Here is a 25,648-nt window from a genome sequence, read left to right on the forward strand (position 1 = left end):
ATGTCCTGGAGCTCAGATGATTGACCTCCAAAAACCACAACCTTTTGAACTAGATATGAGTCCAACGAGTGGAGAGTTTTCCCCCCGATTCCCATTGACTCCAGTTTGGCTAGGGCTCCTTGATGCCTTACACAGTCAAATGCTGCCTTGATGTCAAGGGCAGTCACTTTCACTTCACCTCGAGTTCAGCTCTTTTGTCCATGTTTGAACCAAGGCTGTCATGAGGTCAGGAGCTGAGTGGCCAAGGCGGAACCCAAACTGAGCAGTGAACAGGTTATTGCTAAGCAAGTGCCGCTTGATAGCACTGTTGGTGACACCTTCCATCACTTTACTGATGATTGAGAGTAGACTAATGGGGCGGTAATGGGCCGAGTTGGACTTGTCCTGCCTTTTGTGTACAGGACATACCTGGGCAATTTAACACATTGCCGGGTAGATGCCAGTGTGCAGTCGTACTGGAACAGCTTGGTTAGGGGCGCAGCAAGTTCTGGAGCACAGGTCTTCAGTACTATTGCCAGAATGTTGTCAAAGCCCAGAGCGTTTGCAGTATCCAGTGCCTTCAGTCATTTCTTGATATCACGTGGAGTGAATCAAATTGGCTGGCATCTGTGATGCTGGGGACTTCAGGAGGAGGCCGAGATGGATCATCCACTGGGCACTTCTGGCTGAAGATTGTTGCAAATGCTCCAGCCTTATCTTATGCACTGATGTGCTGGGCTCCCCCATCATTGAGGATGGGGATATTTGTGGAGCCACCTCCTCCAGTTATTTGTTTAATTGTGCACCACCATTCATGACTGATGTGGCAGGACTGCAGAGCTGAGATCTGATCCGTTGGTTATGGGATCGCTTTGCTGTATCTACCTCAATCCGCTTGCGCTGTTTGGCACGCAAGTAGTCCTGGGTTGTAGTTTCACCAGGTTGACACATCGTTTTGAGATATGCCTGGTGCTGCTCCTGACATGCCCTCCTGCATGCTTGTTTGAACTAGGGTCTGTCCACCTGCTTGATGGTAATGGTAGAGTGGGGGATATGCCAGGCCATGAGGTTACAGATTGTGGTTGAGTACAATTCTGCTGTTGCTGATGGCCCACGGCGCCTCATGAATGCCCAGTTTTGCATTGCTACATCTGTTCGAAATCTATCCCATTTCGCATGCTGGTAGCGCCACACAACATGGAGGGTATCCTCAATGTGAAGACGGGACTCTGTCTCCATAAGGACTGGGCGGCGGTCACTCCTACCAATACTGCCGTGCATGTGCGACAGGCAGATTGGTGAGGACGAGGTTAAGGATATATTTCCCTCTTGTTGGTTCCTTCATCACCTGCTGCAGACCCAGTCTAGCAGCTATGTCTAGTTTAGTTTAGTTTAGAGATACAGCACTGAAACCTTTAGGACTCAGCCAGCTCGGTCAGTAGTGGTGCTACTGAGCCATTCTTGGTGTTGGACATTGAAGTCCGCCACCCAAAGTACATTCTGTGCCCTTGTCACCCTCAGTGCTTCCTCCAAGTGTTGTTCAACATGGAAGAGGACTGAATCATCAGCTGAAGGGGGTGGGGGGGCAGTAGGTGTTAATCAGCAGGAGGTTTCCTTGCCCATGTTTGACTTGATGCCATGAGACTTCATGGGGTCTGGAGTCATTGCAGTACATTGTAGGGATTCAAACATAGAATTGAGGGAAAGATGGGCATGGATTTGGGAAGTGACAAAATGTTCAAGGATTTTGGAGAGGAAAAGTAGTTTGGAGATGGGGCAGTAGTTTGCAAGGACAGAGGTGTCAAGAGTGAGTTCTTTGAGGGGGACAATGACAGCTGATTTGAAGGGAAGTGGGAAACCATACCTGAGGAATGAGAAATAATAAGAGTATCAAGTATCATGGGGGGCAGGAAGGGAAGTTGTATGGTTAGTAGTTGGTGGGAATTAGGGCTGAGAGAGCAGGGGGTGGATCTCCTGGATAAGATGAACTTGGAGAGGGCGTGATGGGAGATAGGAGAGATGCTAGAAAAGGATGTGCGTCTCCTGTACTTTGTCCTCTTAAATATAGTTTATTATCTATGTCCTCAACACTCCACCACTGGAATACAGACAGTAACAGCTTCTACAAATATGAGAAGAGAAAAGTAAGTGTTGGACCCTTAGAAGAGGAGACTGGGGAATTATTAATGGGAAACAAGGAAACGGCAGAGATTTTGAGCAAGTATTTTGTATCTGTCTTCACAATTGAAGACACAAAAAGCATCCCAAGAATAGCAGAAAATCAAGGGGTGAAAGGGAGGGAGGAGGTTAGAAAGCCATCAATCACCATCACTAGAGAAAAAGTACTAATGGGACTAAAGGCTGACAAGTCCCCTGGACCTGATGGCTTGCATCCTTGGGTCTTTAAAGAAGTAGCTGCAGAGATAGTGCATATTGCATATTGGTTGTAATCTTCCTAAATTCCCTATTTTCTGGAAAGGTCCCAGCAGATTGGAAAACCGCAAATGTAACACCTCTATTGAAGAAAGCTGTAGAGGTGGTGGAGGCGACAGAAAGCAGGACACTATAGGCCAGTTAGCCTAACATGTCATTAGAAAAATGCTAGAATCCATTATTAAGTAGTAGCATGACATTTAGAAAATCATAATGCAATCATGTACAGTCAGCATGTTTTTATAAAAGGGAAATCTTGTTTGACAAATTTATTACAGCTCTGAGGATGTAACAAGCAGGATGGATAATAGGCAACCAGTAGATTTAATACATTTGAATTTCCAAAAGGCATTCGATAAGGTGTCACATAAAAGGTTACTACAAATGATAAGAGCTCATGATGTTGGAGGTAATATATTCTCCCTTCGCCAGCTACAGGAGAAATGCCGTGAACAACAGATGCCCCTCTACGTTGTTTTCATTGATCTCACCAAAGCCTTTGACCTCGTCAGCAGAAGTGGTCTCTTCAGACTACTAGAAAAGATTGGATGCCCACCAAAGCTACTATGTATCATCTCATTCCATGACAATATGAAAGGCACAATTCAGCATAGCGGCGCCTCATCAGACCCCTTTCCAATCCTGAGTGGCGTGAAACAGGGCTGTGTTCTCGCACCTACATTGTTTGGGATGATCTTCTCCCTGCTGCTCTCACATGCATTCAAGTCCTCAAAAGAAGGAATTTTCCTCCACACAAGATCAGGTGGCAGGTTGTTCAACCTTGCCCGTCTAAAAGCGAAGACCAAAGTACGAAAAGTCCTGATCAGGGAACTCCTCTTTGCTGACGATGCTGCGTTATCATGAGTCTGCAGAGACTCAGCGACAGGTTTGCAGCTGCCTGCAACGAATTTGGCCTAACCATCAGCCTCAAGAAAACAAACATCATGGGACAGGACGTCAGAAATGCCCCATCTATCAATATCGGCGATCACACTCTGGAAGTGGTTCAAGAGTTCACCTACCGAGGCTCAACTATCACCAGTAACCTGTCTCTCGATGCAGAATTAAACAAGCGCATGGGGAAGGCTTAAATAAAAGCAAAATACTGCGGATGCTGGAAGTCTGAAACAAAAACAAGAAATGCTGGAATCACTCAGCAGGTCTGGCAGCATCTGTGGAAAGAGAAGCAGAGTTAACGTTTCGGGTCAGTGATCCTTCTTCGGAACTCAGTTCCGAAGAAGGGTCACTGACCCGAAACGTTAACTCTGCTTCTCTTTCCACAGATGCTGCCAGACCTGCTGAGTGAATCCAGCATTTCTTGTTTTTGTTTCATGGGAAAGGCTTCCTCTGCTATGTCCAGACTGGCCAAGAGAGTGTGGGAAAATGGCACACTGACAGAACACAAAAGTCCAAGTGTATCAAGCCCATGTCCTCAGTACCTTGCTCTACGGCAGCGAGGCCTGGACAACGTACGTCAGCCAAGAGCGACGTCTCAATTCATTCCATCTTCACTGCCTCCGGAGAATCCTTGGCATCAGGTGGCAGGACCGTATCTCCAACACAGAAGTCCTCGAGGCGGCCAACATCCCCAGCATATACATCCTACTAAGCCAGCGGCACTTGAGATGGCTTGGCCATGTGAGCTGCATGGAAGATGGCAGGATCCCCAAGGACACATTGTACAGCGAGCTCGTCACTGGTACCAGACCCACCAGCCGTCTATGGCTCCGCTTTAAAGACATCGCAAACGCGACATGAAGTCCTGTGACATTGATCACAAGTCGTGGGAATCAGTTGCCAGCGATCGCCAGAGCTGGCGGGCAACCATAAAGGCGGGGCTAAAGCGTGGCGAGTCGAAGAGACTTAGCAGTTGGCAGGAAAAAAGACAGAAGCGCAAGGGGAGAGCCAACGGTGTAACAGCCCCGACAACCAATTTTATCTGCAGCATCTGTGGAAGAGTCTGTCACTCTAGAATTGGCCTTTATAGCCACTCCAGGCGCTGCTCCACAAACCACTGACCACCTCCAGGCGCTTACCCATTGTCTTTCGAGACAAGGAGGCCAAAGACAGTAGATTTAATACATTTGGATTTCCAAAAGGCATTCGATAAGGTGTCACATAAAAGGTTACTACAAAAGTTAAGAGCTCGTGATGTTGGAGGTAATATATTAGCACAGAGCGGATTGGCTAACTAACAGGAAAGAAAGAGTCGGGATAAATGGGGCAGTTTCAGGTTGGCAAACTGACAGTGGAGTGGCACAGGGATCAGTGCTGGAGCCTCAACTATTTATGAGCCTCAACTATGACTTGGTTCAAGGGACCAAGTGTATTATCGCCAAATTTGCAGACAATACAAGGAAAGGAGAAAGCAAGCTGTGAGGAGGACACAAAATGTCTGCAGAGAAATAAGTAGGCTAAGTGAGTGGGAAAAAATTCTGGCAGATGGAAATTGTAAAGTTGTCCACTTAGGCAGGAAGAATTAAAAAGCAGATTATTTACATGGAGAGAGACTGCAAAATGCTGCAGTACACAGGGATCTGGGTGCTCTTTGTACATAAATCACAAAAAGTTTGCATGCAGTTACATCAATTAATTAGGAAGGCAAATGGAATGCTGGTCTTTCTTGCAAGGGGAATGGAGTATAAAAGTAGGGAAGTCTTACTATTGTACAGGGCATTGGCGAGATCGCACCTGGAGTACTGCATAGTTTTGGTCTCCTTACTTAAGGAGGGATATACTTGGAAGCAATTCAGAGGAGGTTCACTCGGCTGATTCCCGAGATGAAGGGGTTGTCTTACCAGGAAAGGTTGAGCAGGTTGGGCCTATGCTCATTGGAGTTTAGAAGAATGAGAGGTGATCTTATCGAAACATAAGATTCTGAGGGGACTTGACAGGGTAGATGCTGAGGGATTCCCCTTCTGGGGCTATCTAGAACTAGGGGACACAGTTTCAAAATAAGGGGTCCCCCTTTTAAGGAGGAGATAAGGAGGAATTTCTTCTTTCAGAGGGTTGTTAATGTTTGGACTTCTCTTCCCCAGAGAGTAGTGGAGGCTGCATCATTGAAAATATTCAAGGCTGAGCTGGACAGATTTTTGATCGACCAGGGAGATGAGGGTTATGGGGGCACACAGGAAAGTGGAGTTAAGGCCACAATCAGATCAGTCATGATCTGATTGAATGGTGAAGCAGGCTCGAGTGACCAAATGGCCTACTCCTGCTCCTATTTCTAATGTTATGTTCGAGGCTAGGGCAAGGGGAAAGCTTCGGTGAAGTTTGGCCCAGTAGACTAGGGGAAAAGAGAGAAATGGCAATGAATGCACAGTATTACTGCAACACTTTGTGGTACCTACTCTTTTGTAAACATGTTCAGAGAACTTACGCAAACTGTCCTGTAAACTGGAAAATGCACTGGTTCTCCACACCACAAGGAAAATGAAAACTCTTCGGACATCTCGCAATGGCACAGCCTATTGATGCGCCACGATCTTTGCACACCCGACATTTCTATAAAAATAATTGAATATCAAGCAGTCATTGTCTGAATGCATTGAGATTACAAACATCTGTTCTCAATATATTACCAGAAACTTTAGTTTAGATATATGTTCATAATTCTCAAAGCAAAACCAATAATCACATATACTGTTGTAATTTTAATTTGGTTCAGGAACAAAACTGCTGTGGCTTTACATTTTATTGAGACCCCTTACAAGCAACAGAGGGAAGATACTTTTCATCCAACCATTTTAAATTTGACATTCCAAAGTTCTAGAGATTGAAGAAAGTAGTGTTCAAATTTACTGTATTATTATCCATTCAACAAGAACTTACAATTAAATATTACCTTTAATACAGAAAAAGACTCCAAAGGGTTTCAGAGAGGCAGAGCCAAAAAATGGACAGCGAGCCATAGGAGATTATTATAGGGTGTGACCAAACATTTGGTCAGATGTATTTTAAAGAGGTTCTTAAGGATAGGAAGGTAGAGAGAGTGTGTTTTAAGAAGAGAATTTCAGCAAGTGGAACCGAAACGACTGAAGGCATTGTCACCAATGGTGAAAAAGATACTCCCTGCTCATATATTCTGTGCCTCAGCTAATAGTGGAAGGTATCCCACATGCCTCTTCTACCTGTCCTTCTACCTTCAGGGATCTGTGGACATGCACAAGGCCCCTCTGTTCCTCTATATTTCTCAAGTGGGGTGAGGGGAGGCCACAAGAAGCCTGTATCAGCTTCAGGAGGCTATAGAAAGTTATCAAAATCAATTGGGGCAATGTTATGAAGGGAATTAAATAGAATGATGAGAATTTGAAATTGAGGCATTGAGGGACCAAGAGTCAATGAAGATAAACAAGGGAAGGAGTGGTGAGCAAGGAGGACATGGTGCAGGATAGGTTTCTACATAACAAAGCTTTGGATGCGATGAAGTTTATGGAGGCTGAAAGGGGCCAACTATGAGAGTTTTGGTAGTCAAGTCTGGAGGTGATAAACTCACAGATAAGGGTTTCTGTTGCAGATCGGCTGAGCAGGAGTAGAGATGGACAATGATATGGAGGTGGAATAAAGCAGTTGTTGTTATGGGGATGATAAAAGGATGGAAGCTTAACTAATGGATGATTCAGTCTGAGGCAGGGCATAGGATAGAATCAGCAAAAAAGGTTGAAACATCTAAAACCAAGATCACTGATTTGCAGAAAAATGGACAGACCAACAGAATGCAATCAAATGGCAGAAATAATGCCATCCCACGTAATAAAAATGTAATGCACCTTATTCAGTCACTGTAAACCTCTGATGAGAATGTACATACTGCTTTCACCAACACTTAGTGGTAACACCATGTGATTTGCCAAAGCCTCCCTATGTTGCTACTGTTTCCACCATCTAACCCCCACTGAAACTGCCAGTGGTGTAGTCCCTTATCATCAACATGTCATAATCTGGCCTCTCGTAGTCCTCTGGTATCTCTGCCCTATGTGTTTCACCCCTCCATTCCCCTTTAAAATCCTCATCACGTGCTGCTCCCCACCACCACCACCCCCTTTCCCCCCGCAAAGTGCCACCCTGACATTTTCAAAAGTATCCGTATCCTTTCTTACCTCACCTTCTACACCAAATATTGAGTTACCCTTGACAATTTTTTCTTCATCTCAACTTCCTCTTGATTCACTGTTTTCTCGAAACATTGCCAGCTATATAATCTCCACTACCCATAAACAATAACTTGCAGTTATACAGCACCTTTAACACAGTAAAATGCCCCTAGCCATAGACACAGCTATACCTTTGACCTCAGTATCTCCCTTAGTTTATCTAATTTAGTGGTTTTGATCACATTTATGACCACTACCTCATGTCCCTCACCATCCACGTATCCTTAATCACTTCCTTCTCATTCACTGCAGGAAAAAAAACTCCCCCTTTTGACTGGTCATAGCTACCCATACTCAAACCACCTATCGCCTCATCTCTCTTCCTCAATTCACCATATCTTTACAGCTGTTGGTTTACTTGACCATTCCATTGTCTTCAACTTCAATGCAATTGCCCTGAACAAAACCTTAAGTCTTTCATCCCTGCTGTTTCCCACAACGTGCTCCTCAACTTTGCTCCCTCAGAGAGAAGGAAAGCATCACTTACTGCTGGAATTAGACTATGGACTGTTCTACTGTTGAATAACCTTTTTTCTCCCCATCAGACGGCTATGAGGACTTCAAGCAACCCTGGACTTTTTCACCTCCGGCAGGAGCGTAAATTTGCAAGGACTCTAATTATTCTATTTTAAATGTTGTTTATACCTTTGTAGTGTTTATGAATTTAGTTTTTCTAATTAAACTGTTAATTTGTTGATTCAATGAGGTTAGCCTCATTCGGGGGTTAATAGATGGTACAATTTGGCTGGGCCTCTCTTAAACTTTGGAAAGTTTAAGATGATATGTTAGGTGATCTGTGGAGGAACAGGATTGAATTAACAGTACGTTTCTCCCACCACAATCAGAATCGTATATTTTGATTTGGGGCTTTGACTGGAGCAGTCGGTCGTAACATATTAATTGGGGGCTCGTCTGGGATTTGAATCATATCTTAATTGGGGGCTTGCTTGCAGTTGAATCATGTTTAATTCGGTGGCTCGTGTCTGGGATCAGAATCAGACTAATTTACAGGGCTCACATTTGGAATCATATTAATTACTCATCTCTGGGATAACATATGTAGATTGGGGTGCTGCTTTTGGCATCATATTTACTTCTCTCGCATTTGGGATCATAGCAATTGGAAACTCGATTGTTGGGATCTAAATCGAACGCAAATTGCAAAGAAATAAAAGAACCAAGTCTCTTGTATAATAAAATATTAGGGATGGCCAGCGTCGCCCACATCCCATGAATGAATTAAAAACAAGTACAGTCCATACCATTGTAATGGCATTAGTGATTGTAGCAAAGTTTTTGGGAAAGCAGAATGCTTCCCTGAGTAACTTGATAACTTTAACTGAGAACGAGTTGAAAGAATTGACAGTAAAATTGGGGTTGGAATTGAAATCAGGTGTCAAAAAAGCAGAGATAATTGACATAATAGACGAACATCTGGAATTAGATGATGATGATGAAGGGCAATATGAGAAACAAGGCAATACGAGGCTGGGCAGACATATTTGGAATTTGGGAGGATGAAGCAAATTAACTTGGACCGTTGGATACGGGCATTAAAGATAGAAATCACATACAAGAAACCTTGGAGAATTGATTCCCTTAGAGTAGTTTAAAAATTCCATTCCTTCAGTAGTGAGAACTCATATAGATGACCTGAAAGTTTTGAAAGCTAGGCAAGCAGCAGAGATTGCTGATGATTCTGAGCTTGTGAATAAGCCAACCTTTTCGTCTGTCACCCCCATAAACCCGAGAAGGACAGAAAGTGGGAGAATGAAAGGAAGGCAAGTGGCCGGGGACAACAAGGAAGAGCTGGGAATGCCCCAGGATCACCTCCTCAGGTCAGAAAGGAAGGTTCGCAAGCCAAAGTGTTTTCGTTGTAACAAAATGGGTCATCATCGTTCAGAGTGCTCGAAATTGCAAGGTAGACCCATTGGACTTGTTGGGGTACGCAAAGTTAATGCAGAGGAAAAGACTCTCACTGAGAGTATGGCAGACCAGGCTATAGTTGTGAATGTGAAACCAGATACTAAAACTAAAAGGAGTGTAGAGTGTCAAGAATAAAATACTTGAGAATTATAATTAATTTTTGTCAAAGGGGAGAGTAACTCCATATCCTGTAAATGAGGCAGGAAAACCTATTATACTCAGGGACACAGGAGCAACCCAAATGCTCTTGCTGGGGAAAGATATGAGGTTTCTACCAGAGAGCACCTTGAACACTAAAGTTTTCGTTAATGGAACTGGCGGGGTGTGCATACCCGTACCTTTGATCAAAGTACGCCTAGAGAGTGTCTTAATATCTGAGATAGTTACTGTAGGTATTGTCCACAGTTTACCAGTGAAGGGAACTGATCTACTCCGAAGAAAAGATTTGGCTGGATCAAAAGTATCAGTTTCTCCTACAGTTACAGAGGAACATTCCCTGCGTGTATAGTCACCCGAGCAATGGCTAAACAGGATCCATTGTCGCAGGTAATCTGAAACCTTATTTGGGGATTTAGATAATCCAAATGAGTTGTCTAACAGATCATCTATCATTGCAGCACAGCAAGCTGATCCAGAGATATACCGAATAGCACAATTGGTTCTGACAGAAGCTGAGGCGAAAGGAGTTCTGGAAAATATTGTGAGGCAAACTGGGTTTTGAGGAGGGACCGCCTCACAGACCTGCCGGCAAAGACTGTACAGTTGTTGAACAGATAGTGGTACCACCTAAATATTGACAAGGATTATTAAGGTTAGCACATGATGCTCCTTTTGCAGGACATAGGGGAATTCAGAAGACCAAATCACACATAAGCAAACATTACTACTGGCCTGGTCTTACAAAGGATGAGACAATTTTGTACAACATGCCACACCTGTCGAATGGTGGGAAAACCACAACCTACCATAAAACCAGGAGATTAAGTATTAGTGCTGTTACCATTACAGGGAGAACCATTAAAAGCACGGTTCAGTAGTCCATATAGAGTGAGTGATCAAAAGAGTGGGTACGGCAGATTTCTAGATGACTGGTTGTGTCACATTAATATACTCAAACAATATTACCACAGGGAGGAGGATAAGCCAGTACAGTTATGTCAGGTAATCGGGACTGTTGAGAAGGAAAAGGATAGTGAGGATGAGGCAGAAGTAGGCTTAGGAAATTCTCAGATTGAACCTCCAACTATCCAATTAGCCAATACAGAAGGGCTAGGAAAATTAAACAATAGGCTTTTACACTTAGAGGCAAAACAGCGTGAAGTCCTAGCCAGGGTTTTCACAATGTTTCAAAAAGTTTGTAGGAATAAGCCAGGATGTACAACCTTAGCCACACAAAATGTGTGTACAGGGGAACCATTCCTTTAAAACAACATCCTTGCCGCTTCAGTCCAGACAGACAGGCCCAAGTGGAAGCAAAGATACAATGCATGCTGAAGGGCAGCTAGTTGAACCTAGTCAGGACAGCTGGAATTCGCAGATGGTCTTTATGTCTAAACCTGGTGGGACGGCTCAAACTTGCATAGACTCTACAAAAATCACTGTGGTAAAGAAGGCAGACTCCTACCCAAATTCTTATTTAAAGGACTGTATGGACAGAATGGGCAACACCATTTGTCTTAGAGACAAATGTGTTGGAGGAAACCTGTCAAATTCTTTCGACACCCCAGCGTAAGAAAAAAAATCAGTTTGTGTTACACCGGACAGGGTTTTCCAGTGTCAAGTGATGCCACATAGGTTAAGGGGTACTCGAGAAACTTCTCAGGGAATAGTGAACCCAGTAGTGGTCAGTGATCCTAGCTGTGCAGTTCACCTGGCTAAGATGATGGACAATAGGGACAAAAAAGAATTAGAAGATTAAATTTGAAATGGGTTAATTCGGACAACCTTCTGAAAATTTAAAGCCGAAATGTTCTGATGGAACTTGTTGCTGTATTCTTAAGATTTTAGAAAAGTGTATGCCTGTAAATGCGAAAAAAATGAGTTCGCGATTTTTCAATTTGTATTTTTTACCCACTATAATGAAGTGCATTTCAGGAATGGTGTTTCATTCTGCCAGAGGTGGAGGTGTTATGATCCTGTAGTTTTTTTGGGGGAAGAATGCGGTGTGCCTTTAAGGCTGGAAAAAGAGCTGTACTGCGTTAAGGCAGCAAGCTCTGAAGACTGAGTCAAAGAATGCATTCTCGTTGCCTTGGATACAGCCATTCAGAAACTGCGATTCAAAGGGTACATTCTCGTTGCCTTAGATACAGCCACTTGGACTGAGCATCGAGAGATACATTTGTTAAAATTTTATTTTGAACTGGCTTATAGTGCAAACAGCCTATTCTAACAGGGTGCACAGGCAGACAGCTGTGTGTTAGCACCTGAAAGATGCGCTCTCAGACAATTTAAACTGAAGGAAGAGAATTTAGTCTGTTTATTTATGATTCTCTCTTAACATTCTAAAAAGTCAAGCTAAAACAAAGATCTCTGATGATTTAAACTGAGGGAAGGGAAGTTAAACTGTGATGATCCTTTATCCCTCAAAAATTTTAAAGCCAAATTGATTCTATTGAAAGTAGTTGCAAGTTTTTGATCTACTGTGGTCATCGCTGGAGAAGGAAAGCATCACTTACTGCTGGAATTAGACAACAGGCTGTTATACTGTTAAACCTTTTTCTCCCCACCAGACGGCTGTGAGGACTTCAAGCAACCTTGGACCTTTTCTACCTCCGGCAGGAGCGTAAATTTGCAAGGACTCTAATTTTTCTATTTTAAATGTTTTGTATATCTTCGTAGTGTTTAAGAATTTAGTTTTTCTAATTAAACTGTTAATTTGTTGATTTAAAAACACCTGGTTTGGTTAGCCTCATTCAGGGGTTAATAGATGGTACAATTTGGCTGGGTCTTTCTTTAATTTGGAAAGTTTATGATGATATGTTAGGCGATCTGTGGAGGGATGGGATTGAATTAACAGTGTATTTCTCCCACCACAATCAGAATCGTATATTTTGATTGGGGGCTTTGACTGGAGCGGTCGGTCGTAACATTTGGCCAAGTGATCCATCAGGAGGTTGGCTCAACACCTCCAAGGTACACCAGACCTCACTTTCCTTTGCTAAAATTTCCTGCAGCTCTAGGATTGCTCTAGAGAGAAAAGATCCCAGTCTTCTTTTCTCTCCTCCAAACCTCTTTATACCCATCTACCTAACCATATTGCTAACAACTCTGAGGAATTCATAGATTTTATCAAGATAGAGACTATCCACTTAGTTGCTTCTACTACTTCCCCCACATCCTTTGCCAACAAAACCAAATCCCCCTCCAGTCCTCCTCTCAATCAAGCCCTGAACCCCAATTTATATTCAGTTTCTCTCATTTCCCTGCCAAACCCTCTCTAAGTTAATGTTATCCTTGCGATTTATCTCCTGTTCCAACTCCCATTAAATCCCTAACCATCCAATTCCCTATTAGCACCAACATTAGCTGATATGATAAATACCTTTTCCTCAAACACTGTTAGCCTCCCTTTCAAAAGCACCATTACCCACTCCTCATAAAACCCATCCATGACCCCTATTCACTACTGATCCATCTCCAACTTACCTCTCAATTCCTTAAACATGCTGTCACTACCTAGGCATTAGCCTGTCTATCCCTGTGTGAACCACTAAATCAGGTTTCTAATCCTCCCATAGTGCCGAAACAGCCTTATCTCTTCCTGCCAGTCCCTGCCACCTTCAAAGATACTCAAGGATCTATCTTTGGGTCCCCCTTCCTGAAATACATGTTGCTCCTTGGCGACGTGAACCACAAAAGGAGGATCAGCATCCACAAGCACTGATAACACACAGGTCAAGTTTTCCACCACCTCTTTTGCCCTCTCCAGTGCATCTGTGCATCAATCTTTGGGGCCCTTCCACAACAAAACCCAATTACTCACCACAGACTCTTACCCACCCCCTACCCCAGGCACTGTCTCAAACTAAACCAACCAGATGCCTCACAACCTCGCCAGACGCTCGCCCCCGAGCTAAGATTCTGAACCTATATAAGGTCTATCGCAAGGACTACCTATTTACACTTCCATCATATTGTCCACCTTTGCTTCAGCTCAGCCTTTCCAGAATCAATTACTCCAATGTTGTCTTGGCCACCCTCTTATCCTTTACCCTGAATAAATTTCAGCTCATCTGCTGTCTGTACGTTATCTCACAAGTCTCCTTTACCAATCACCTCCCTCCCCCACCCACCACCACAACCCCCACCCCCCCTCCCCCCGACCCCAATCCTCATTGACTTGCATTGGCTCCAGATTCCCAGTATCTCATAATATAAAATTCTAACTTTTGTGTTTTAATCCATTCATGGACTCATCCCTTCCTTATTTCCAAGTGCCTCCAATTCTGTTCCTCTGACTGGGGCTTCTTGTGCACTCCTCCTTCCTTTCACCCCCATCACCGTCAAAGTAGCATCCAGCTGCCTAGGCACACTCTTTGGAATTCCCTCCATAGACCCCTCTGCAACTACTCTTCCTTCAAGACCCACCTTAAAGCCCAGCACTTTGACCATTTGTTTGATCACCTCTCCTAATTTCTCCCCTTTGTCTCAGAACCCATTTTTTCCTCCCATCTCTGATGTGCCTTGGCAGTTCTTTCCACATGTTTTATAAAACCAAGGTCTTATGAATTTAGCCTACTTTGAGACGCTACGGGATGGATTTTCTGATTGAAATTATTTTAATATCAACAATAATTCACTTAAATTAAACGAAAAATTAGCCAAGCACCATGAGGTGCACTAAAATTATGCTGAATTCAACTGTCCCATTTATTTCATCGGCTGTGAAGATCAAATATAGACCATCTTGTTCTGATGGATAGTTTACCACACTGTGAAACAGAGAGCTCAACAAAAGGGTGTTGAAATTGACAACACTTGTTCTGAGCAATACCCTGAATTTGCTTCATCTTTTTCTTAATCACATTACAGACAGAGTTGGGCCAAGAATATTTGACATTTAGTCAGTTTCACTACAAGCAAATTCTCTATTTCAAAATAGTTGAAAACAGCTATCAGAAATACTTTTCAGGTTGCAAAAATATTCACTGAAAAACACCAAAGAATTACAGTTGGAACTTCCTGAAAAAAACAATGCCATCAATTACTAAAGCAATGACTTTTTAAAATAGAAACATCTACTGCTGAAATGGACATATAGCTATATCTTAAAGACTTCCTCTACAGGCATTGCAGCTTTCAGACCAAAATGCCTTCAAGACAAAAACTGTAGCCCGTGCTCCATAATGAGGCATGTTAGATGTAGAACCAAGATTCGATACAAACCCAACAATATCTCTTACTTGATCATCAGTCTGTACTGAGAAAGTTGATTTCAGCTGATACAGTGAAAGGAATGCTATAAATCAGACACAGCCAATTACAGACCCATTCAATGTAAACTAATGGAATGGATTCTCAAGAGCAGACTTGAGGACAATGGAAAGTAGAACATGGCTACCCGGCCCGAACCAGACAGGACCCGACGGCATGTGTCGGGTTCGGGTCGGGCCGCACTTCCGGGTCTGACATTTGGGCTCGGGTCGGGTACACTATCACCACCTCCAGTACATGGCTCCAATGTTAATGTACTTTTTGGACTTGAAAGGTAATTTACAGTTTTTTTTAAGCTTGTGCAGATAAGCAACAAAGTGTAAAATGGAAGCTAGGTTAACTGATGGTTGGGTCGGGCGCAGGAAAAAATGAAAGGACTCGGGCCAGGTCGGGCTTGGGTCGGGTTTCATTTGCAGACCCGAGCCGGCCTTTAATGGAAAGCTTATGACATTGTGAATCCAGATATCCACAAAATAGGGTGCCCCAGGTTTCGGTGTTTACAGATTCAGAAAGTCACTTCAAAGTTTTGCAGATGATATCAAACTAGGAGATGCAGTGAAATTGTAGGTGGCAGTTCAGAAGTTACAGAATGAGTTGGACAAAATATGTATGTGGACAGAACAGTAGATGAAATTTAATATAGACAGATTAAAACAGTGTTTAGACAAAGGAAAAATAAACTACACACATACTCCATAAAGGAAAAATAAATGAAACTGGAAGAAATCTAGGAGTCTTTATAGACTCCACATCAAACATGTCCAACCAATACAGAACAGCAGTCAACAAAACCAAAAGAACTTTGAACTATATAGCCAAAACAATAGAATAAGTCATAAGAAATCATGTTCAAACTGTATGGTGTTACAGTCAGACTGGAAACTGCAGCCACTTCTGGCCACCAAGACACAGAGGCATTCAACTGCTGAACATAATGCATAGAAATGCCACAAGGTTGATCCCATGATAATGTTTGCATTACAAAGACAGACTGGAGAAACTTAGGTTCTTCAGCTTCAGAAGGTGAACCAAACAACAATAAATACATCGCTATCGTTCCTTTAGCATAGAAAAATACCAAGGCATTTCACAGACGTGTAATCATACAAGAATGGACACCAAGCCAAAGACGGAGACAGTACGATAGGTAATCAAAAGTTTGGTCGAAGAGCTGTGTTTTAAGACAGATCTTAAAAGGGAAGATGTGACTTGCCAACAAAAGCCACAACCGACCGCAGAGTTTTGGCGGTACAGGTGTTGGAAAGTATAGCCATATAGGGAGGCTTTGGTAAGAGGAAGGGTATTGCCACCCGTGAAGTCAAAACCAAGATGTCAATGCACTTATCTGTAATTATGTTGTGGATAACAAGCACCTTGTTCACAAGTAGATGGAGATTCTAAAGGTTATGTGGAGAGGGGCAGTGATTGCTGATCTGGTGACAGAGTCCAAGGGAATACTTAAGAGTGGGGTTACCAGGACAAGAAGGAGATTTTCAAGTTTAGCTTCCAGCAGATATGTTGGGTGGGAGGATCAACAAGCAATGGTAGTTGCGCATAAGGAGGCAGCGATGGATGTCACAAGAGGCACTGAGCATAGCTGTGCAGATGTCCAAGAAGGATTCAAGCTTGGGATAATGGCAGAAGAATATGAAGGCAGAGCAGTAGCGATAGGTTGGGATAGGGATTGAGGTGGCAAAATTACCCAAGGGGGAGAAATTACATGTGATAAAGCATGATGGTGAAAGGATGGGACAAAGACATAATAGAAAGGACCCAAGAAGGGCAAAGAGAAAACTGATGGGAGATCGAAGTAATGGGCTTGGTCCAGAGATAGTTAAGGAAATAGAGAGGGTAAATCCAGAATATTACACCCAGCAACTGTAGATCCTCTTTCCCGTAAAGAGTTACCACCTTCAGAAGGAGGAAAGAGAGAGAGAAGAAAATTGGCAAGAAAAGATAAAGAGTGAAAGGTGATTTACATCTTCACTGCCTAATTTCAATGGATGAAAACTGGGTGGGTACAATAACAGGCAGGAAATCCATCCCATCAGATTACCATCCAGTAAGTCGTAATGGGAATGCAAAGTCTCAGGAATATTTTTTGTCCAAAGTAATTCCATTGTATACAACAAAATATCAGCCTCCGGAAATTTCCCAACCAATAGTGTCATTTCTAAGGACTTTGCTGCTCAAAAACATTCAGGAAATCTTGGTTCCTACTGTTTCCTTCGGAGTTATTCTGGGATTAATAGGGAGGCTCCCAATCACTGAAGTCACCGATGTAACAGACGTGCCTTTCTGCTGATAACAACCAACAAAGTTTTCTCTTTTGATATAATAGAAAAGGCACAAATGAAGGTAAATGGGTATGATTTAATTACCATTACAGGGATGTGGTTACAGGGTGACCAAGACTGGGAACTGAATAATCAAGGATATTCGTTATTTAGGAAGGATAGGTAAAAAGGAAAAGGAGGTGGGGCAGCGCTCTGAAGGGACGAGATCAGTATATTAGTCAGAGAGAATCTTAGATTGAAGGATCAAGGTGTTGAATCAGTTTGGGTGGAGCTAAGAAACAGCAAGGGATAGCAAACATTGGTGAGAGATGCTTATAGGCCAAACAGTAGAGGTAATGTTGGGCATGATATAAATCAGGAAATTAGAGGTGCATATACCATGGATAATACAGTAATAATAGGCGTCTTCAATTTACATATAGACGGGTAAACCAAATCAGCACTAATGCTGTGGAGAATTAATTCCTGGAGCTTGTACAAGATGGGTACCTGGAGCAGTAGATGGAAGAACCAACCATGGATCGGGCTATTTTAGATTGAGTATTACATAATGAGAAAGGGCTAATTAATAACATTGCTGTAAATGAGCCTTTGGGAAATGGTGACGACAATATGATAGAAATTTACACTAAGTTTGAAAGTGATATAGTTCATTCTGAAACTAGGGTCTTAAATCTGAACAAAGGAAACTATGAAGGTATGAGGGGCAAGTTGGCTATGGTGTATCGGGAAAATACACTAAAAGAGTTGACGGTAGAAAGACAACGATTAGTATTGAAAGAAGTATTACATGGTTTATAACAAAGATACATTCCTCTAAGTCACAAAAAGCCAACGGGAAAGATGAATCAACTGTGGCTAACAAAAGAAGTTACAGATCACATTAGATCAAAGGAAGTGGCTTGTAAGGTTTCAAGAAAAAGTGGTAAACCAAAGGATTGGGAAATATTTAGAATCCAGCAAAGGATGATCAAAAAATTGATAAAGGGAAAAGAGAATATGAACGCAAGCTAGCGAGAAACATAAAGGCAGACTGTAAAAACTTCTTTACTTATGTGAAAAGGAAAAGATTAGCAAGGACAAATGTGGGTCCATTACAGACGGAAGCAGGAGAATAGGGAAATGGAGGAGAAAAATAAACAATTACTTTGTGTCTGTCTTCAGAAGATAGAGAAAATCTCCCAGAAATACTAGGGAACCAAGGGACTTGTGAAAATGAGGAACTGAAGGAAATTAGTATTAACAAAGAGGTAGTATTCGAAACATTAACTGGATTGAAGGCTGATAAATCCCCTGGACCAGATGAGCTACATCCCAGAGTGTTGAAGGAGGTGGCTATAGAGATAATGGATGCATTGGTGGTTATCTTTCAAAATTCTGTAGATTCTGGAAAGGTTCCTGCAGACTGGAAAGTAACAAATGTAACCCCACTATTTCAGAAGGGAGGGAGAGAGAAAAAGGTGAACTACAGACCTGTTACTTGGATATCAGTAGGAGGGAAAATGTTAAAAATTAAAAAATAAATAAAATTGTATTTAGAGATACAGCACTGAAACAGGCCCTTCGGCCCACCGAGTCTGTGCCGACCATCAACCACCCATTTATACTAATCCTACACTAATTCCATATTCCTACCACATCCCCACCTGTCCCTATATTTCCCTACTACCTACCTATACTAGGGGCAATTTTATAATGGCCAAATTACCTATCAACCTGCAAGTCTTTGGCATGTGGAAGGAAACCGGAGCACCCGGAGGAAACCCACGCAGACACAGGGAGAACTTGCAAACTCCACACAGGCAGTACCCAGAATTGAACCCGGGTCGCTGGAGCTGTGAGGCTGCGGTGCTAACCACTGTGATCACTAGGCACTTCGAAAATAACATGATTGGACAGAGTCAACGCTGATTTATGAGAAAGAAATCATGTTTGACAAGCCCGTTGGAGGTTTTTTTTTGAGAACATTACTTGTAGCACAGATTAAAGGGAAAACCAGTGGATGTGGTGTATTTGGATTTTCAGATGGCTTTTGATAAGGTCCGACACAGGAGGTTAGTAAACAAAATTAGAGCACATTGAACTGGGGGTAATATACTGGTATGGATTGAAAATTGGTTAACAGACAATAAACAGAGCAGGAATAAACGGGTCATTCTCAGGATGGCAGGCTGTTACGAGTGGGGTGCTGCAAGGAACAGTGCTGGGACCACAATCTAGATCAATGATTTGGATGTGGGGACCAAATAGAATATTTCTAAATTACTGATGACACAAAACTAGATGGGAATGTAAGTTGTGCAGAGGATGCAAGGAGGCTTCAAGGGGACTTGGACAGGTTAAGTGAGCGAGCAAGAACATGGTAGATGGAATATAACGTGAATAAATGTGATGTTATCCACTTGGGTAGAAAAAAAAACAGAAAGAGTATTTCTTAAATGGAGAGAGGATGGGAAATGTTGATGTCCAAAAGGACCTGGGTGTCCTTGTTCATGAGTATTTAAAAGCTAGCATGCAGGTGCTGCAAGCAATTAGGAAGGCAAATGGTATGTTGGCCTTCACTGCAAGGGGATTTGAGTACAGGAGTAAAAATATCTTTCTTGTATAGAGGTGAGACCGCACCTGGAGTATTGTGTAGTTTTGGTATCCTTATCTAAGGAAGGATATACTAGCCATTGAGGAAGTGCAATGAAGGTTCACCAGACTAATCCCTGGGATGGTGGGATTGTCTTATGAGGAGAGATTGAGGAAACGGGGCCTGTATTCTCTAGAGTTTCAAAGAATGAGAGGTGACCTCATCGAAACTTACAAAATTCTTACAGGGCATGACAGGGTGGATGTAGATAGGATGCTTCCCCTGGCTGGGGAGTCTAGAACCAGGGGACTTAATCTCAGAATAAGGGGTAGGCCGTTTAAGAGTGAGACGAGGAGGTATTTCTTCACTGAGAGGGTGGTGAATCTTTGGAATTCTCTGCCCCACAGGACTGTGGAATCTCAATCATTGAACATGTTCAAGACAGAAATAGATAGATTTTTGGATACTAATGCGATCAAGGAATATGGAGATAGCGCGGAAAAGGGGAGTTGAGGTTGATGATCAGTTATGATCTAACTGAACGGTGGAGCAGGCTCAAGAGGAGTTGGCCATTCAGCCTATGTTCCTAAAAGCACCTTAAACAAAAAAAACCCTAGACTTTTCTACCCATTTAAGCAATGCTTAAGAACAGGTCTTACAGCAACAACCATAGTTCTACTGTCCACACACATCCTTACAGTTTATCTCAAAAAGACCACAAGTTCAAGGTAGCTTGGTACTGAGTTTTAATTTGGAATAGAAATGGGCTTTAGTCAAAATGCATTTGAATGCAAGTTCTTAAAGTGAAAGAATATGGCTCCAATTAGTGAAAGCATGCTATGAAATCCAAAGCAGAAAGAAATATATTCACCCCCATTTTCAGTTTTGCAGAAATCAGCTTAAGTTTACACTCACTTTGTTAAAAGGTCACTAAAGATTTGAATTCAGGAAACCCGAAACAGTACTAAACAGATCAACAGATTTTACCCAATGCTGAATTTGTCTGACGGATCAACCAATTTGACCAATTAAATGAGTTAGATGCAGATAGATATAAAGAAAAGACTTTCAACTCTTCTGAGGTAGAGGCACAGTTGACATTGCAACAAAAAAAAGGAACAGAATAGTATTCAACACAGGTGCAATGAAAGAAAACCTATATACTGAATCACAGAACATTAAACATTTCAATTAACTCTATTTTCTAAAAGATCATTACACGTATAATTGAAACAGAATGACAAGGAAGAAATTTAAGTTCATAAAAATAGTAAATTTAACATACCATTCTTGAAGCTCTGTAAATCTCCTTTTTGATATCCGCAGCCAGAAACCCATAAATACCTTCATTCTCTTTCCCACGTTGATACAAGCCACTTGACATAATCTATACCAAGTGTCAAAATACACATTGAAATTACTCCAATTTCATGACTTAGTAAACAAAACCAAAAGTACAATTAAAAATAAAGTATCTGTAAAAAAATCAGCTCCTATTTAAAAAGGTCAATGCTAACTATTGCCTTTTCAAATTGATAGCTGCAATATTTTTGAAAGCGATATACTGGAAAATATGACAGTCATCAACAATTCCTTAGTACAGCTTTAGTTAAATAAATTACAGAATAATTGTATTAACTCCTACTGATAACAATTCTACTATGCAAAATAGACAGGTATATTTATATAAGTTGATTTGAGTAATCAATAAAGTTACATTACATTCCAAAAGAAAGATGTCGCTGCTGAGCATCTGTTTACTCAAAGAAAAAAATTATAGCTAATTGCGTATTTCCATATGGTAATAAGGATGGAATACCATATTAGGTGCTCTGGGGTCTTTTGACTCAGATATAGCTTGTACAATTTATTTTTGCAAATGTGAAGGGGTTATTCAACTTCCAAGTTTCTAACCATCAACGGAATGAAAAATCTCACCAATCTAAAAAATCCTAGCCATTGAAAATCCTATTGCTTCTCCAGACAAAACATTAATATAGGCTTGCAGAAATTTGCCAGCAACCAGCTGATTCAGAGACAGTCATTGTCAGAGCAAGATTCAAATTTTATTGAAGAAACCAGATAATTTAATCTTTAATTTCCTGGAAGGCTGATGAAAATAAATTGAGCATTGTAATTTGATGGGTTATTTGCACTTTGATGAAGTCCTCTGCATTCACTGTGTGGCTTATACGACTCACTGCTAACTTACAGTCCATTAGCTAACCAACACCACAGTATTGGCTACAAGTGTCACAGGAGTGAAACCATTAAAACAAAACAAGATACGAAAATTTATTTGGGCATCATCGGTTTCAAAATTGTTAAGCCTGGAAATTTCCAGTCTCAGTCCAGCTACCAGTTCTACATCAGGGAATATATTCCAGATAAATGCCATTAGAAAACCTGTTAAGTATGAATACAAACATATCTAACAAGTCTGCAAATCAGCCTAGAGCTTTTCTAGAGAAGAACTGTAATGAAACTTTTACAGGAGGCTCACAGCAAAAGCTAAACGAAAGGTATCTGAGCAAGACTCATTATTTCGGAACAGAATACATACCCAAAGGTCAGAGAAAACAGTGAAAGTGAGAAAGGCAATGTTAAAGCAACCCAATGGTTTGAATCTAGTTCAATGGAAGGAAGCAGAGGTAGCCTTAAATGGAAGACTGGCAGAAAAGGAAGTAGATACAAGGAAATAAGTCTTCTTGGTTTTAGAAGACCCCAATAAAACAAACTGTGCCAGGTTTGGTTCAGTTGATAGAATTTATTTATCTTGGGCTGAAGGTTGAGGGTTCAAGCTTTTACCAAGGACTTGAACCCTCAATCTAGGGGAGTACTTCAGTATATTACAAAGGGAGTGCTGCATTCTTGGACATGTAATACTTTGAGACATTTAACTGAAGCCCCAATTGCCAATTTAGGTGCACATTAATAAATCTCATTATTGGAAGAATAGATGGTATGTTTTATATCCTAACCAACATCCTTTCTTCAACCAACACCAGCAAAATATAGTTCACTTGCCACTCACCTCATTCCTGTTGTGGGATCTTGCCCACTGTTCAGTGAGATGCACAGCAAAAAGTAATTTACTGTTTGTGAAGCTCAAACTGTACAGATGTGATCAGATTCTATTTAAATGCAAGTTATTGCCCTCTTCCTTAAACTTAGGGCAAACAATCGTGAACCTGTCAAATTATCAAACGGGCATTTGTACCAATTTGATATGGATCAGATCGCACAATTACCCTGATTGCTTATTGTCTATGAGCACTGGTCAAAAACTGGTTAAAAGCATTCAGACTGACCTACAATGGTTCCAGGTTAGGATTTTAAAATTCTCATCCTTGTTTTCAAGTCCATCCATGACTTCTCCCCTCCCCATCGATGTAATCTCCAGCCCACAACCCTTTCAGATGTCTGTGCTCTGCTAATTATGGCCTCTTAAGCGTCCCCATTTTAAGCGCTCCACCACTAGTGGCCGTTCCTTCAGCTGCTTAGGTCCTGAGCTCTGGAATTCTGTCCCCAAATCTCTCCGCCTTTCTTTCCTCTTTTCCTCCTTCTAAATCCTAGCACTTATGACCAAGCTTTTATTCATTTGCCCGAATACCGCTTTATGCGCTCGGTGTCAAATTTTGTTTGATAATGCTCCTGTGAAGCACCTTGGGATGTTTGATTACATTAAAGGAGCAACAAAAACACAAGTTGTTGCTGGACTGCAGCAAAAGGAATGAGGATCCTAGTACACAGTTGCTATCTGAAAAGACACTTTGAAGTCTTCAGAGGTGTTTCGAAGTAATCAGAATTCAAGAAAGCCCTGTGTTGATGGTTTAAGTCACTCCTAGACTTGACAAACCTCAAGTAATCCCTTCTCAAATGGATCAAAAGATAGAAGAGAAACAAACTGTGCGATGGTGCTGTACCCATAGTCCCTTAAAGATAGTTCATTCTGAATGTATGGCAAATAAACTTTATGGTCCTCTGAAAGGCAGAATTTCAGGCAGGGGGTGGCGAAAAGAGGTGCCAGAGAATCCCCGTGGAAACGTCTGCCAAGGAACCCAACAACGTAATGCTATTTCCTGATTCTGTCGGAAGCGGCTAAGTACCATTGAGGCAATACTGCCCCGATGTGACAGAATAATTTATATGTTAAATACTATTTAGCATACATTTGAATGTCATTCATTGCAATCTTACCAGGCATTCACAATCTTGTGTTGGACATGTGGCACTCACATGCCTGTTTCGCTTCTTTAAAAAGTTAGTGCCACCAAGATGAGTCGCCTCGGTGCCTAGAGTGGGTAAGTAACTTTACCAGCACTACCTAGCGGAAGTGAATTGGTGGGAGACCTCCAAGTGGTTTGTCTGCGAAGGGCAGGTGGCGTAAGAGAACTTTGCAAGTGGATATTTATGAGGTAGGGACGAGAACTTTGCAAGTGGATTGTTTATGGGGGGGGGGGGGGGTAAAGAGAGAGAGCTCTGCAAGTGGATTGTTTATCAAGAGGAGGAGCTCTGCAAGTGGATTGTTTATGAAGGGGAGGAGCTCTGCAAGTGGATTGTTTACGTACATACATAGGAATTAGAAGCAGGAGTAGGCCACTCGGCCCTTCGAGCCTGCTCCGCCATTCAATAAGCTCATGGATAAACTGTTTACTCCACATTTCCACCTACCCCCGATAACTTCTTGATAAGGGGATGGCAGGTTATCAACCTCTGCCTTAAAAGTATTCAAAGACTCTGCTACCACTGCCTTCTGGAGGAAGAGAATTCCAAAGACTTACAACAGAGAAAAAATTTCTCCTCATCTGTATCTTAAATGGGCGACCCCTTATTTTTAAACCGTGACCCCTAGTTCGAGATTCCCCCACAAGGGGAAACATCCTTTCCACATCCACCCTGTCAAGAGTCCGAAGGATCTTATATGTTTCATTCAAGTCGCTTCGTACTGTTCTAAATTCCAGCGGATACAAGCCCAGCCTGTCCAATCTTTCCTCGTAAGACAGCCCACCCATTCCAGGTATTAGTCTAGTAAACCTCCTCTGTACTGCCTCCAATGCATTTACATCCTTCCTTAAATGAGGCCAGTACTGTACACAGTACTCCAGATGTGGTCTCATCAATGCCCTGTATAGCTGAAGCAGAACCTCCCTACTTTTGTATTCAATTCCCCTCGCGATAAATAACATTCTATTGGCTTTCCTAATTACGTACTGTACCCGCGTACGAACATTTTACGATTCATGTACTAGGACACCCTGATCACTCTGCATCTCAGAGCTCTGCAATCTCTCACCATTTAGACAATATGCTTCTTTTTTATTCTTCCTGCCAAAGTGGATCATTTCCCACTTTCCCACATTATACTCCATTTGACAGGTCTTTGCCCACTCACTTAACCCATCTATATCCCTTTGTAGCCACCTTATGTCCTCTTCACAACTTACTTTCCTACTTATCTTTGTGTCATCAGCAAATTTGGCAACCATACCTCTGGTCCCTTCATCTAAGTCATTTATATAAATTGCAAAAAGTTGAGGACCCAGCACAGATCCCTGTGGCACATCACTCGTTACATCTTGCCAACCAGAAAATGACCCACTTATGCCTACTCTCTGTTTCCTATTAGCTAGCCAATCTCCTATCCATGCCAAAATATTACCCACTACACCATGAGCTTTTATTTTCTGCACTAATCTTTGATGTGACACCTTATCAAATGCCTTCTGGAAATCTAAGTACAATACATCCACCGGTTCCCCTTTATCCACAGCACATGTAACTCCCTCTAAGAACTCCAATAAATTGGTTAAGCATGATTTTCCTTTTACAAAACTATGTTGACTCTGCCT

At 42.0% G+C, this 25,648-nt stretch overlaps 1 protein-coding gene across 4 annotated transcripts in view; it reads right to left on the reverse strand.

The window, feature by feature from the left end:
• The window catches only part of g2e3 (G2/M-phase specific E3 ubiquitin protein ligase), a 169,181-nt gene that overhangs the window by 107,557 nt on the left and 35,976 nt on the right, over positions 1–25,648 (reverse strand). For 2 of the 4 annotated variants that reach the window (XM_068039369.1, XM_068039368.1), the window contains exons 4-5: positions 21,082–21,183; positions 5,792–5,916 (exon numbers count right to left, since the gene is read on the reverse strand). In XM_068039369.1, the coding sequence (XP_067895470.1) occupies positions 5,792–5,916; positions 21,082–21,183 (227 nt within the window). The remainder of the gene's footprint in view (positions 1–5,791; positions 5,917–21,081; positions 21,184–25,648) is intronic. The other 2 variants (XM_068039370.1, XM_068039371.1) reach the window with 1 other exon arrangement.

The sequence above is a fragment of the Heterodontus francisci genome, chromosome 9 (assembly GCF_036365525.1).
Source record: "Heterodontus francisci isolate sHetFra1 chromosome 9, sHetFra1.hap1, whole genome shotgun sequence".
Classification (NCBI taxonomy): domain Eukaryota; kingdom Metazoa; phylum Chordata; class Chondrichthyes; order Heterodontiformes; family Heterodontidae; genus Heterodontus; species Heterodontus francisci.